The sequence below is a fragment of the Ranitomeya variabilis genome, chromosome 4 (genome assembly GCF_051348905.1).
Source record: "Ranitomeya variabilis isolate aRanVar5 chromosome 4, aRanVar5.hap1, whole genome shotgun sequence".
Classification (NCBI taxonomy): Eukaryota; Metazoa; Chordata; class Amphibia; order Anura; family Dendrobatidae; genus Ranitomeya; species Ranitomeya variabilis.
In genome coordinates this window covers 34374745-34387905 of record NC_135235.1, presented here as the reverse complement: position 1 = coordinate 34387905, position 13161 = coordinate 34374745, and the positions used below count along the sequence as shown (strand labels likewise).

Sequence of the window (13161 nt, the reverse complement as noted above, 5' to 3'; positions counted from 1 at the left end):
TGGATTCTGTGGTGGATAGGTTGCAGCGGATCTGGAATCTTGTGGTGGACAACTTGAAGTTGTCACAGGAGAGGGCTCAGCGCTTTGCCAACCGCCGCCGCGGTGTGGGTCCCCGACTACGTGTTGGGGATTTGGTGTGGCTTTCTTCCCGCTTTGTTCCTATGAAGGTTTCCTCTCCCAAATTTAAACCTTGTTTTATTGGTCCTTACAAGATATTGGAAATCCTTAATCCTGTATCCTTTCGCCTGGATCTTCCTGTGTCGTTTGCTATCCACAACGTGTTTCATAGGTCCTTGTTGCGGCGGTACGTTGTGCCTGTGGTTCCTTCTGCTGAGCCTCCTGCTCCGGTGTTGGTTGAGGGCGAGTTGGAGTACGTGGTGGAGAAGATCTTGGATTCTCGTCTCTCCAGGCGGAGGCTTCAGTACCTGGTCAAGTGGAAGGGCTATGGTCAGGAAGATAATTCTTGGGTGGTCGCCTCTGATGTTCATGCGGCCGATTTAGTTCGTGCCTTTCACGCCGCTCGTCCTGATCGCCCTGGTGGTCGTGGTGAGGGTTCGGTGACCCCTCACTAAGGGGGGGGTACTGTTGTGATTTTGCTTTTTGCTCCCTCTAGTGGTCATTAGTGATTTGACTCTGGAGCTTCTGTCTTTTCCTATATCCTCACCTGGGCCGTTAGTTCAGGGGCGTTGCTATATAAGCTCCCTGGACCTTCAGTTCAATGCCTGGCATCATTGAAATCAGAGCTAATCTGTTGTGCTCTTGTCCTATGATCCTGGTTCCTGTATTTCAAGCTAAGTCTGCTTCCTTGCTTTTTGCTTTTGTTTTGTTTGGTATTTTTGTCCAGCTTGTTCCAATCTGTATCCTGACCTTTGCTGGAAGCTCTAGGGGGCTGGTGTTCTCCCCCCGGACCGTTAGACGGTTCGGGGGTTCTTGAATCTCCAGCGTGGATTTTTATAGGGTTTTTGTTGACCAGATAAGTTATCTTGCTATATTCTGCTATTAGTAAGCTGGCCTCTCTTTGCTGAACCTGGTTCATTTCTGTGTTTGTCATTTCCTCTTACCTCACCGTTATTATTTGTGGGGGGCTTGTATCTTGCTTTGGGGTCCCTTTCTCTGGAGGCAAGAGAGGTCTTTGTTTTCTTCTCCTAGGGGTAGTTAGATTCTCCGGCTGGCGCGAGTCATCTAGCGATCACCGTAGGCATGATCCCCGGCTACTTCTAGTGTTGGCGTTAGGAGTAGCTATTTGGTCAACCCAGTTACCACAGCCCTATGAGCTGGATTTTTGAATCTCGCAGACTTACACGTTCCTCTGAGACCCTTCCACTGGGGTCATAACAGTTGGCTATATGTAAATTCATGTGTTTGATATGGAAAAGCGCAAGACACAAAACTAAGGAAATAAAAAAAACTCGTTACGAAAAAAACTACAAAATTGAAGACTGTGATAAGACATGATTAATGGCTTCCATTGTTGGTTTGAAAGAAAGAACAGCAGACTAACCTGTCATTATGTCGAAATTAGACTCAATTGTCCCTGGCTTGTCAAGGCAAACTAGAAACACTAATATCACCAAGCACAAGCAGTCTAGAAGGTAAGGAGGTAATGGAGAGGGATAAAGCTAGAGCTGTTCATGCCGGTAGTATAGATGGATCTGTTGCTGTAATTACAAACCAGTGGATGCCGTACCTACTGGTAATTGCAGCTGACAGAGGAAAATACGAGAGTAGTTTCCGGCACAATCAACTAGATAAAAACTAGAAGTTTATTGATTCAAGATAAAAGTGAAAAAGCTCAACACCTGGCGCGTTTCTGGCATACTAAGACGCCCTTAATCATAGGAGTCTAAAAGGTACAAAACTATTCGCAAAGCGAAGAACTTTGGGAAATTTAGAATGTCATCAAGAAGTTTGCTACTTAGTCAAGAACCTTCTAGAATGCGGTAAAAAGATGAAAATTGATGCGAGAACACTATGAAAGTTGATTCAACTTGTTGAAAAGAAACTATAAAGAAAACATCTAAAGAACTTTATGTTAGGCTGGAGATATCTGGAGTAATGGTTTAATTCCATATCATACGCAGAACCCCATATAAAACAGGGATCTATGGGCAAAGAAATAATAAAGCAAGGCGTAAAAAAGAGTAAGTAAACTTTGCAAAAAGTTACATAAGTCATCCACACTCCTTCTGGGGACACATTCCATGGACAGATGACACCAAGCTACAGCTCCTTGGCAATGTATACTATGTTTTTTTTTATTCCTTTTTTTTTGGCAATAATTACTTGTATAGGGACAGGTCAACTTTTATGGGCATGCTACTAAAGCATGCTAATGATACACAGTTGGTACATATCCTCTTATTTCTGAAGATATTGGTTTTTATTATAGTATACAACAATCAATGGCACCAATATTGTTCATCACAACTAACTATAACTGTATAGGTCAGTAAATTAAAGTGAAATACAAAAGAAAAGAATACAAATTAAAAATCCTTTTAGGAATAAATAAAAAATTTTTGTGAATTTGAAAAGCAAAATAGTAAAAAAAAAGCAAAAACACAATAACTAGATTCTAATTCAGTTGGACATACTACAGACAAGTTTGTTATCCCCACAATCGTAAAGACCAATACAATAACTGTGAACCGTCAAATATAAGTTAGGGATCAATACAAAAGTTTCCTGGTGCCTTTTTTTAGCTGCAGAGGGAAAAAAATCATATGTAATCTGTGAATTTAAAAAAATGTAAACAAAAACAGAAGAAAAAGCAAAAACACAATAATTAATTTCCAATTCACAATAACATGCTAAAAATAAATGTGTTATCCCCACAACTATAATGACAAGTACAATAAATATGAAACATCATTTATAATTTGGGCCAAATATGTAACAATGTTTCTTGGCGCCTTTAGTTTTCTTTATACATTAAAAAAATAATAATGAAACGTACCTGTTGATTCAGGTGATTTTTAAGAAAAATCTGTCATGCGTTAACCCCTTCCCGACCTTTGACGCCACGTAGGCGTCATGAAAGTCGGTGCCAATCCGACCCATGACACCTATGTGGCGTCATGGAATGATCGCGTCCCTGCAGATCGGGTGAAAGGGTTAACTCCTATTTCACCCGATCTGCAGGGAGAGGGGGAATTGTACTTCAGCCCAGGGGGGGTGGCTTTGCCCCCAGGTGGCTACGATCGCTCTGATTGGCTGTTGAAAGTGCAACAGCCAATCAGAGCAATTTGCAATATTTCACCTATAAAAATGGTGAAATATTGCAATCCAGCCATGGCCGATGCTGCAATAGCATCTGCCATGGCTGGAAATCATGTTCTGCCCCCACCCCACCGCCCCCGATCTCCTCCAGTCCTCTGTTCTGTCCGGTACCCCCCTCCGTCCCCCTGTCCGCTCCCACGTGCTCCTGTCCGCTCCCCCTGTCCTCCGATCCCCCCCCTGTGCTCCGATCCACCCCCCCGCCACCCCCTCATACTTACTGAGCCTCCGGAAGTCGGTCCGTCTTCTCCCTGGGCGCCGCCATCTTCCAAAATGGCGGGCGCATGCGCAGTGCGCCCGCCGAATCTGCCGGCCGGCAGATGCGTTCCATGTACATTTTGATCACTGTGGTAAACTTATCACAGTGATCAAAATAAAAAAATAGTAAATGACCCCCCCCCCCTTTATCACCCCCATAGGTAGGGACAATAATAAAATAAAGAAAATATTTTTTTTTTCCACTAGGGTTAGAACTAGGGTTAGGGTTAGGGGTAGGGTTAGGGTTAGAACTAGGGTTAGCGTTAGAATTAGGCTATGTGCACACGGTGCGGATTCGGCTGCAGATCCGCAGCGGATTGGCCACTGCGGATTCATAGCAGTGTTCCATCAGGTTTACAGTACCATGTAAACCTATGGAAAACCAAATCCGCTGTGCCCATGGTGCGAAAAATACCGCACAGAAATGCTGCGCTGTATTTTCCGCAGCATGTCAATTCTTTGTGCGGATTCCGCAGCGTTTTACACCTGTTCCTCAATAGGAATCCGCAGGTGAAATCCGCATAAAAAACACTGGAAATCCGCGGTAAATCCGCAGGTAAAACGCAGTGCCTTTTACCTGCGGATTTTTCAAAAATGGTGCGGAAAAATCTCACAGGAATCCGCAACGTGGGCACATAGCCTTTGGGTTAAGGTTGGAATTAGAGTTAGGGTTGGAATTAGGGCTAGGGTTGGAAATAGGATTAAGAATAGGCTTGTGGTTAGGGTTATGGTTAGGGTTAGGGGTGTGTTGGGGTTAAAGTTGTGGTTAGGGTTGGGGTTAGGGTTGGGATTAGGGTTAGGGTTGGGATTAGGGTTGTGGTTAGGGGTGTGTTGGGGTTGGGTTGTGATTAGGGTTATGGCTAGAGTTGGGATTAGGGTTAGGGGTGTGTTGGGGTTAGGGTTGGGATTAGGGTTAGGGGTGTGTTGGGGTTAGTGTTGGGAGTTAGAATTGAGGGGTTTCCACTGTTTAGGCACATCAGGGTTCTCCAAACACAACATGGCGCCACCATTGATTCCAGCCAATCTTGCGTTCAAAAAGTCAAATGGTGCTCCCTCCCTTCCGAGCCCCGACGTGTGCCCAAACAGTGGTTTACCCCCACATATGGGGTACCAGCACACTCAGGACAAACTGGGCATTATTGGGGTCCAATGTCTCCTGTTACCCTTGCGAAAATAAAACATTGCTTGCTAAAACATAATTTTAGAGGAATGAAAAATGATTTTTTATTTTCACGGCTCTGCGTTATAAACTTCTGTGAAGCACCTGAGGGTTTAAAGTGCTCACCACACATCTAGATTAGTTCCTTGGGAGGTCTAGTTTCCAAAATGGGGTCACTTGTGGGGTAGCTCCAATGTTTAGGCACACAGGGGCTTTCCAAACGCGACATGGTGTCCGCTAACGATGAAGATAATTTTTCATTCAAAAAGTCAAATGGTGCTCCTTCCCTTCCGAGCCTTACCATGTGCCCAAACAGTGGTTTACCCCCACATGTGAGGTATCGGTGTACTCAGGAGAAATTGCCCAACAAAATTTAGGATCCATTTTATCCTGTTGCCCATGTGAAAATGAAAAAATTGAGGCTAAAATAATTTTTTTGTGAAAAAAAAGTACTTTTTCATTTTTAAGGATCAATTTGTGAAGCACCTGGGGGTTTAAAGTGCTCACTATGCTTCTAGATAATTCCTTGGGGGGTCTAGTTTCCAAAATGGGGTCACTTGTGGGGGAGCTCCAATGTTTAGGCACACGGGGGCTCTCCAAACGCGACATGGTGTCCGCTAAAGATTGGAGCCAATTTTTCATTCAAAAAGTCAAATGGCGCTCCTTCCCTTCCGAGCCCTGCCGTGCGCCCAAACAGTGGTTTACCCCCACATATGAGGTATCAGCGTACTCAGGACAAATTGGACAACAACGTCCGTGGTCCAGTTTCTCCTTTTACCCTTGGGAAAATAAAAAAATTGTTGCTAAAAGATCATTTTTGTGACTAAAAAGTTAAATGTTCATTTTTTACTTCCATGTTGCTTCTGCTGCTGTGAAACACTTGAAGGGTTAATAAACTTCTTTAATGTGGTTTTGAGCACCTTGAGGGGTGCAGTTTTTAGAATGGTGTCACTTTTGGGTATTTTCAGCCATATAGAACCCTCAAAATGACTTCAAATGTGAGGTGGTCCCTAAAAAAAATGGTTTTGTAAATTTTGTTGTAAAAATGAGAAATCACTGGTCAAATTTTAACCGTTATAACTTCCTAGCAAAAAAAAAATTGTTTCCAAAATTGTGCTGATGTAAAGTAGACATGTGGGAAACGTTATTTATTAACTATTTTGTGTTACATAACTCTCTGGTTTAACAGAATAAAAATTCAAAATGTGAAAATTGCGACATTTTCAAAATTTTCGCCAAATTTCCGTCTTTTTCACAAATAAACTCAGAAATTATCGACCTAAATTTACCACTAACATGAAGCCCAATATGTCACGAAAAAACAATCTCAGAATCACTAGGATCCGTTGAAGCGTTCCTGAGTTATTACCTCATAAAGGGACACTGGTCAGAATTGCAAAAAACGGCAATGTCATTAAGGCCAAAATAGGCTGGGTCATGAAGGGGTTAACTATATTTCTGGTCATTTTTCCCCAATTCTCCCATCTTTAATTTTCAGTTCTCTCTGAGCTAGTGGGTAGAGACTACCTGCTATGACATCTGACATAAAAGACCACACCCAGACATGTGGGATTCCTGTTCTCTTGCCTCTATGTAGCACATGTTAAGAAGCAGCAGCAGCAGTATGAAGGGCACTACGCAGCAGAACTGAGCAGTGTAGCTGCGCATCCTTATATTTATTTGTACTGTTTATATAGATTTAGGTTGTTGATATAGCAGTATTCATTTAATTAAGCAATGATACACAGCGACTGCAGTTCAACATTCTTTTTTGTTTGTTTCTTTGCAGGAACCAAGATTTGCACACAGTGTGAAATTGAACAAAAATCTGAAACCATGAGGGTTCAATATTGTGCAAGTGATTTTGGTGAGTAGCGTCCCCTATAGGACAGTACAGTAACTCTAATTGATGGCTGCAAAGAGACCCAACTGTAAATTATTGACTTACTTGGCCAAAGTGTGAATTTCATGTAAGAATCAGCACATTGTGAATATTCAGCCTTTTCTTTTTGAAATCCAATTGCTGCAACACAAAAAACATAATTATTCACCTGAAGAAAGCAACCAAAGCAATGGAGGATTTACAAACTATTATAAGAATGAGCTAATTACATAGTATGATACATTAGAGCTTTCATTCACCCCCACATCCGATCACTGGCTCGCTCTTCTTATCTGCATCTCAAAAACATTTCTAGAATTCGCCTTTTTCTTACTTTCGACTCTGCAAAAACTCTTACTGTCTCACTTATTCATTCTCGTCTGGACTATTGTAACTCTCTACTAATCGGCCTCCCTCTTACCAGACTCTCCCCGCTCCAATCTGTCCTGAATGCTGCTGCCAGGATCATATTCCTCACCAACCGTTACACCGATGCCTCTACCCTGTGCCAGTCATTACACTGGCTACCCATCCACTCCAGAATCCAGTACAAAACTACTACCCTCATCCACAAAGCACTCCATGGCTCAGCACCACCCTACATCTCCTCTCTGGTCTCAGTCTACCACCCTACCCGTGCCCTCCGCTCCGCTAATGACCTCAGGTTAGCATCCTCAATAATCAGAACCTCCCACTCCCGTCTCCAAGACTTTACACGTGCTGCGCCGATTCTTTGGAATGCACTACCCAGGTTAATACGATTAATCCCCAATCCCCACAGTTTTAAGCGTGCCCTAAAAATGCATTTGTTCAGACTGGCCTACCGCCTCAACGCATTAACCTAACTATCCCTGTGTGGCCTATTAAAAAAAAAGCAACAAACCATAATCAGGTTCCTCGCATCATGTTCTCATACACTTTATGCAGTTAATAGCCTCTGTGTCTGTACTGCTACATACTTAGGCAGTTAACTGGTTCATGCAGCTTTACATGAACACCCGAGCCTTACACTATGGCTGGTCCGAATAACTAAAGCAATTGTTACCATCCACCTCTCGTGTCTCCCCTTTTCCTCATAGGTTGTAAGCTTGCGAGCAGCAGGGCCCTCATTCCTCCTGGTATCTGTTTTGAACTGTGATTTCTGTTATGCTGTAATGTCTATTGTCTGTACAAGTCCCCTCTATAAGTTGTAAAGCGCTGCGGACAGGGGAGTAACTACCGCGGTCGCAGGGGTCGCAATTGCGACGGGGCCCGCAGTGCTTAAGGGCCCGCCCAGTCCAGCAGACTGGGCGGGCCCCTAAGAACTCTGAGCTACAAAATGGGCCGCCGGCCCTTTAAATAAATCTTCTTTACAGGCCCTGGTGCGCGTGCACTCTCTCAGTGCGTGCGCGATCACGGGTGGGACTGCACTTGTCCCGCAGCATAGCCCCTCCACCACAGAGAGCCGCACACCACAACTATGGCTTCAGCTGCTCTGTGCGCACAGGACCTGTGATGAGGTCACAGAAGGGGAGGAGTCGGAGTCACATGATCAAGGGCTTCCGTGTAGTGCAGGACTGTAGTGCAGTGCTGGTTGTCATCGTGCTGCAGGAGGGTAAGCTTTTGTGTGAGGTCAGGAGGGTTTGTGTGGATGTAGCAGAGCAGTGTGTGTATGAGGTGTACAGAGCGGAGCCGTGTGTGTATGAGGTGTACAAGGCGGACCTGGGTGTGTATGAGGTGTACGGAGCGGAGCCGTGTGTGTATTAAGTGTACAGAGCGGAGCTGTGTATGAGGTGTACAGAGCGGAGCCATGTGTGTATGAGGTGTATGGAGCGGAGCCGAGTGTGTATGAGGTGTACAGAGCGGAGCCGTGTGTGTATGAGGTGTACAGAGCGGGGCCGTGTGTGTATGAGGTGTACAGAGCGGAGCCGGGTGTGTATGAGGTGTACAGAGCGGAGCCGTGTGTGTATGAGGTGTACAGAGCGGAGCCGTGTGTGTATGAGGTATATGGAGCGGAGCCGTGTGTGTATGAGGTATACGGAGCGGAGCCGGGTGTGTACGAGGTATACGGAGCGGAGCCGGGTGTGTACGAGGTATACGGAGCGGAGCCGGGTGTGTACGAGGTATACGGAGCGGAGCCGGGTGTGTACGAGGTGTACGGAGCGGAGCCGGGTGTGTACGAGGTGTACGGAGCGGAGCCGTGTGTGTACGAGGTGTACTGAGCGGAGCCGGGTGTGTACGAGGTGAGCGGAGCCGTGTGTGTACGAGGTGTACGGAGCGGAGCTGGGTGTGTACGAGGTGTACGGAGCGGAGTGTGTATGAGGTGTATGGAGCGGAGCCGTGTGTGTATGAGGTATACGGAGCGGAGCCATGTGTGCAAGGTGTACGGAGCGGAGCCGTGTGTGTACGAGGTGTACGGAGCGGAGCCGTGTGTGTACGAGGTGTACGGAGCGGATCTAGGTGTGTATGAGGTGTACGGAGCGGAGAAGTGTGTGTATGAGGTATACGGAGCGGAGCCGGGTGTGTACGATGTGTACGGACCGGAGCCGCATGTGTATGAGGTGTACAGAGCGGAGCCGTGTGTGCAAGGTGTACGGAGCGTAGCCGTGTGTGTACAAGGTGTACGGAGCGTAGCCGTGTGTGTACGAGGTATACGGAGCAGGGCCGTGTGTGCAAGGTGTACGGAGCGGAGCCGGGTGTGTACGAGGCGTACGGAGGGGAGCCGCATGTGCAATGTGTACGGAGCTTTAGCCGCGTGTGTAGGAGTAACTATGTGTGGCCATTATACTGTAGGCAATATCATGTGTGGCCATTATACAGTATGGAGCATCATGTGTGGCCATTGTACAGTATAGAGCACTATGTGTGGCCATTGTACAGTATAGAGCACTATGTGTGGCCATTATACTGTATGGAGCATCATGTGTGGCCATTGTACAGTATAGAGCACTATGTGTGGCCATTGTACAGTATGGAGCACTATGTGTGGCCATTGTACAGTATGTGGAGCATCATGTGTGGCCATTGTACAGTATAGAGCACTATGTGTGGCCATTGTACAGTATAGAGCACTATGTGTGGCCATTATACTGTATGGAGCATCATGTGTGGCCATTGTACAGTATAGAGCACTATGTGTGGCCATTGTACAGTATGGAGCACTATGTGTGGCCATTGTACAGTATGGAGCATCATGTGTGGCCATTGTACAGTAATAGAGCATTATGTGTGGCCATTGTACAGTATGGAGCACTATGTGTGGCCATTGTACAGTATGGACAGGGGTGTAACTACCGCGGTTGCAGCGGTCGCCATTGCGACCGGGCCCGGCAGGTCAGGGGCCGGCAGGTCAGAGCAGGGCCAGACTGGTCATCGGGCACTTCTGGCAAATGCCAGAAGAGCTGGTGCCAGTCATGGGCCGCTCGATCCGCCTCCCTCCGCCGCCGCCGACTCACCCCCCCTGCCGTCGCATTCAACGCCGGTACAGTTGAATGCAATGACGGAGAAGAGAGCGTCTACAGACGCTCCCTCTCCCATCATTCCCCGCTCTGCCTCTGACACTGCGGGTGCGCAATGACGTCATATCATCGCGCACCTGCTGTGTCCCAGGCAGACTGCAGCCGAGCCTGAGACCGGAGCAGGAAGCAACGCTGGCAAGAGGAAAGGTAAGGAGAGGGTTTTTTTTTTTTTTTACTGGACTGTGGGGGCATTCTCGGGGGGCGAGAGATGCGGGCTGTGCTGGATATACCACTGTGCGGGCTGTGCTGGATAGACCACTGTGCGGGCTGTGCTGGATAGACCACTGTGCGGGCTGTGCTGGATGGACCACTGTGCGGGCTGTGCTGGATGGACCACTGTGCGGGCTGTGCTGGATGGACCACTGTGCGGGCTGTGCTGGATGGACCACTGTGCGGGCTGTGCTGGATGGACCACTGTGCGGGCTGTGCTGGATGGACCACTGTGCGGGCTGTGCTGGATGGACCACTGTGCGGGCTGTGCTGGATAGACCACTGTGCGGGCTGTGCTGGATAGACCACTGTGCGGGCTGTGCTGGTAGACCACTGTGCGGGCTGTGCTGGATAGACCACTGTGCGGGCTGTGCTGGATAGACCACTGTGCGGGCTGTGCTGGATAGACCACTGTGCGGGCTGTGCTGGTTAGATCACTGTGCGGGCTGTGCTGGATAGACCACTGTGCGGGCTGTGCTGGATAGACCACTGTGCTGGATAGACCACTGTGCGGGCTGTGCTGGATAGACCACTGTGTGGGCTGTGCTGGCACCCAACACCATGTTGCAGTGCAGGAGATTCCTCCTGCACGGCAACAGTCCGAGGCTTATCTAGGGGAAGGGGGCAGCCGGGGCACGTGAGAGACAGGAAGCAGCTCCAGTCATCACGATGAGACAGCTTCTCAGTCTGTATTTTTCCCCCCTCATACATCTCATGTATGTCTGAATGAGATCGTATTTAAGAGAAAGCCAAAATAACCCCGGGACAGAAGGCGAGAGCAGGGGGGAGGTGCGGGACAGAGCCGCTTTAGTCAGGAGAAGCTGAGGAGCTGCAGCCGGTTTACATCAGCCACCCCGGTACCAGAGAGGAGATTGTGAGTTGTGTATATGAGCTGGTATCTCTGGTGTGTGTGTGTGTGATATCTGTAGTGTGTGTGTGTGATAACTGTAGTATGATGTGTGTGTGTGTATGTGTGTGATATCTGTAGTGTGTGTGTGTGATATCTGTAGTATGTCTGTGTGTGTGTGATATCTGTAGTGTGTGTGTGATAACTAGTATGTGTGTGATATCTGTAATATGATGTGTGTGTGTGATATCTGTAGTGTGTGTGTGTGATATCTGTAGTGTGTGTGTGTGTGTGTGATATCTGTAGTGTGTGTGTGATAACTGATGTGTGTGTGTGATATCTGTAGTATGATGTGTGTGTGTGATATCTGTAGTATGTGTGTGATATCTGTAGTATGTGTGCGTGTGAGGCAGCGGCGTAACTACCACGATCGCAGCTGCAAGCGGCTCTGGCAGGTCACGGGGCCGTGTGTCCCCTTGAGCCTGTCTCCCTTATGCTTGTGTCCCCATGTGCCAGTCTCCCTTGCCCATTAGTCCCTGTGTGTCCCCATGTGCCTGTCTCCTATGTCCCCTTGTGCTTGTGTCAGTCTTTGTCCCCTTGTGCCAGTCTCCTTTGCCCACTAGTCCCTGTGTGTCAGTCTCCCTTTCCCACTTGTCCCTGTGTGTCCCCTTGTGCTTGTATCCCTTGTCCCCTTGTGTCAGTCTCTTGCCCACTAGTCCCTGTGTGTCCCCTTGTGCCTGTCTCCCTTGTCCCCTTGTGCTTGTCCCTTGTCTCCGTGTGTCCCCTTGTGTCAGTCTCCATTGCCCACTAGTCCCCTTGTATCAGTCTCTCTTGCCCACTATTCCCCGTATGTCAGTCTCCCTTGCCCACTAGTCCCTGTGTCCCCATGTGCCAGTCTCCCTTGTCCACTAGTCCCCGTGTGCCCTTTGTGTCAGTCTCCCTTGCCCACTTGTCCCCGTGTGCCCCTTGTGTCAGTCTCCATTGTCCCCTTGTGTCAGTCTCCCTTGCCCACTAGTCCCCTTGTAACCTTCTCCCCTGCCTCCTAGCCCCCATGTGTCCCCTTGTGCCTGTCTTCCTTGCCCCCTTGTGCCCTCTCCCCTGCCCCCTCGTCACCATTTGCTCGTGTCTTTCTCACTGCTCCTGTATGGAGGGGCTGCATTATACTATGAGGGGGGCTGCATTGTATTCTATGGGGGTTACATTGAATTTTATGGCGGGGGGGGGGGGCCGTTTGGAAGTTCGCACCGGGGCCCATAACTTTGTAGTTACGCCACTGGCTGCGGAATATGTTGGCGCTATATAAAAAAAAATTATTATTATTATTATTAGAGGCCAATTAGAATAATATGATCTATCAATAATAATAATAGAAATGCAGAACAAGCAAAGCTGCAGTATAAAGCATAGAGGAGAAACAGGACTTCCGCCTAAGCCACTGATCAGACATTGGGTACATTTTATTTTACCTTGTTAAGATCTGTTACTTTTTTTTTTTAATATTATCTAGCTGAGCTGCAGTGTAAAGAATGAGAGAGGGATCGAGCAGTATGAAACGGCATAAGGTGATCGATTAAGATCATGCTCAGCCTGGCGATAGGTTTTGGGTAGACTGTTAATAACTCTACAGTAGTGTTCTAGAGAAGATTTCAGAGGTGCAATACAGATATGACTAAAGAGAATGTGACATTAGAAAAAAAGAAAAAAAAACCTTGCAATTTTCACACCTCCTGTTCTGTGCATGAATGAGATTTAAGCAATCTCTTTATGATCACAGGCAGGATTGCAATAATTGATAACCACTCTATATACAGTAAATAACACAGGATCCACCATTCACAATAGGTGATGTCACAGCTCACCTCCTGTACAATGACTGATAACACCTCTATATACAGTAAATAACACAGGATCCACCATTCACAATAGGTGATGTCACAGCTCACCTCCTCCTCCTGTACAATGACTGATAACACCTCTATATACAGGAGATAACACAGGATCCACCATTCACAATAGGTGATATCACAGCTCA

At 47.2% G+C, this 13161-nt stretch overlaps 2 protein-coding genes across 2 annotated transcripts in view; one reads left to right on the top strand and one right to left on the bottom strand.

Annotated features, from left to right (window-relative positions):
* GOLGA7B (golgin A7 family member B) overlaps positions 1–6717 on the bottom strand; it is a 211592-nt gene extending 204875 nt beyond the window's left edge. Inside the window, exon 1 of the mRNA XM_077258317.1 lies at positions 6642–6717. The gene's annotated coding sequence lies outside the window, so the exon portion shown is untranslated. The remainder of the gene's footprint in view (positions 1–6641) is intronic.
* The window catches only part of SFRP5 (secreted frizzled related protein 5), a 106895-nt gene that overhangs the window by 50475 nt on the left and 43259 nt on the right, over positions 1–13161 (top strand). The window contains exon 3 of the mRNA XM_077258315.1: positions 6483–6560. Within this exon, the coding sequence (XP_077114430.1) occupies positions 6483–6560 (78 nt within the window). The remainder of the gene's footprint in view (positions 1–6482; positions 6561–13161) is intronic.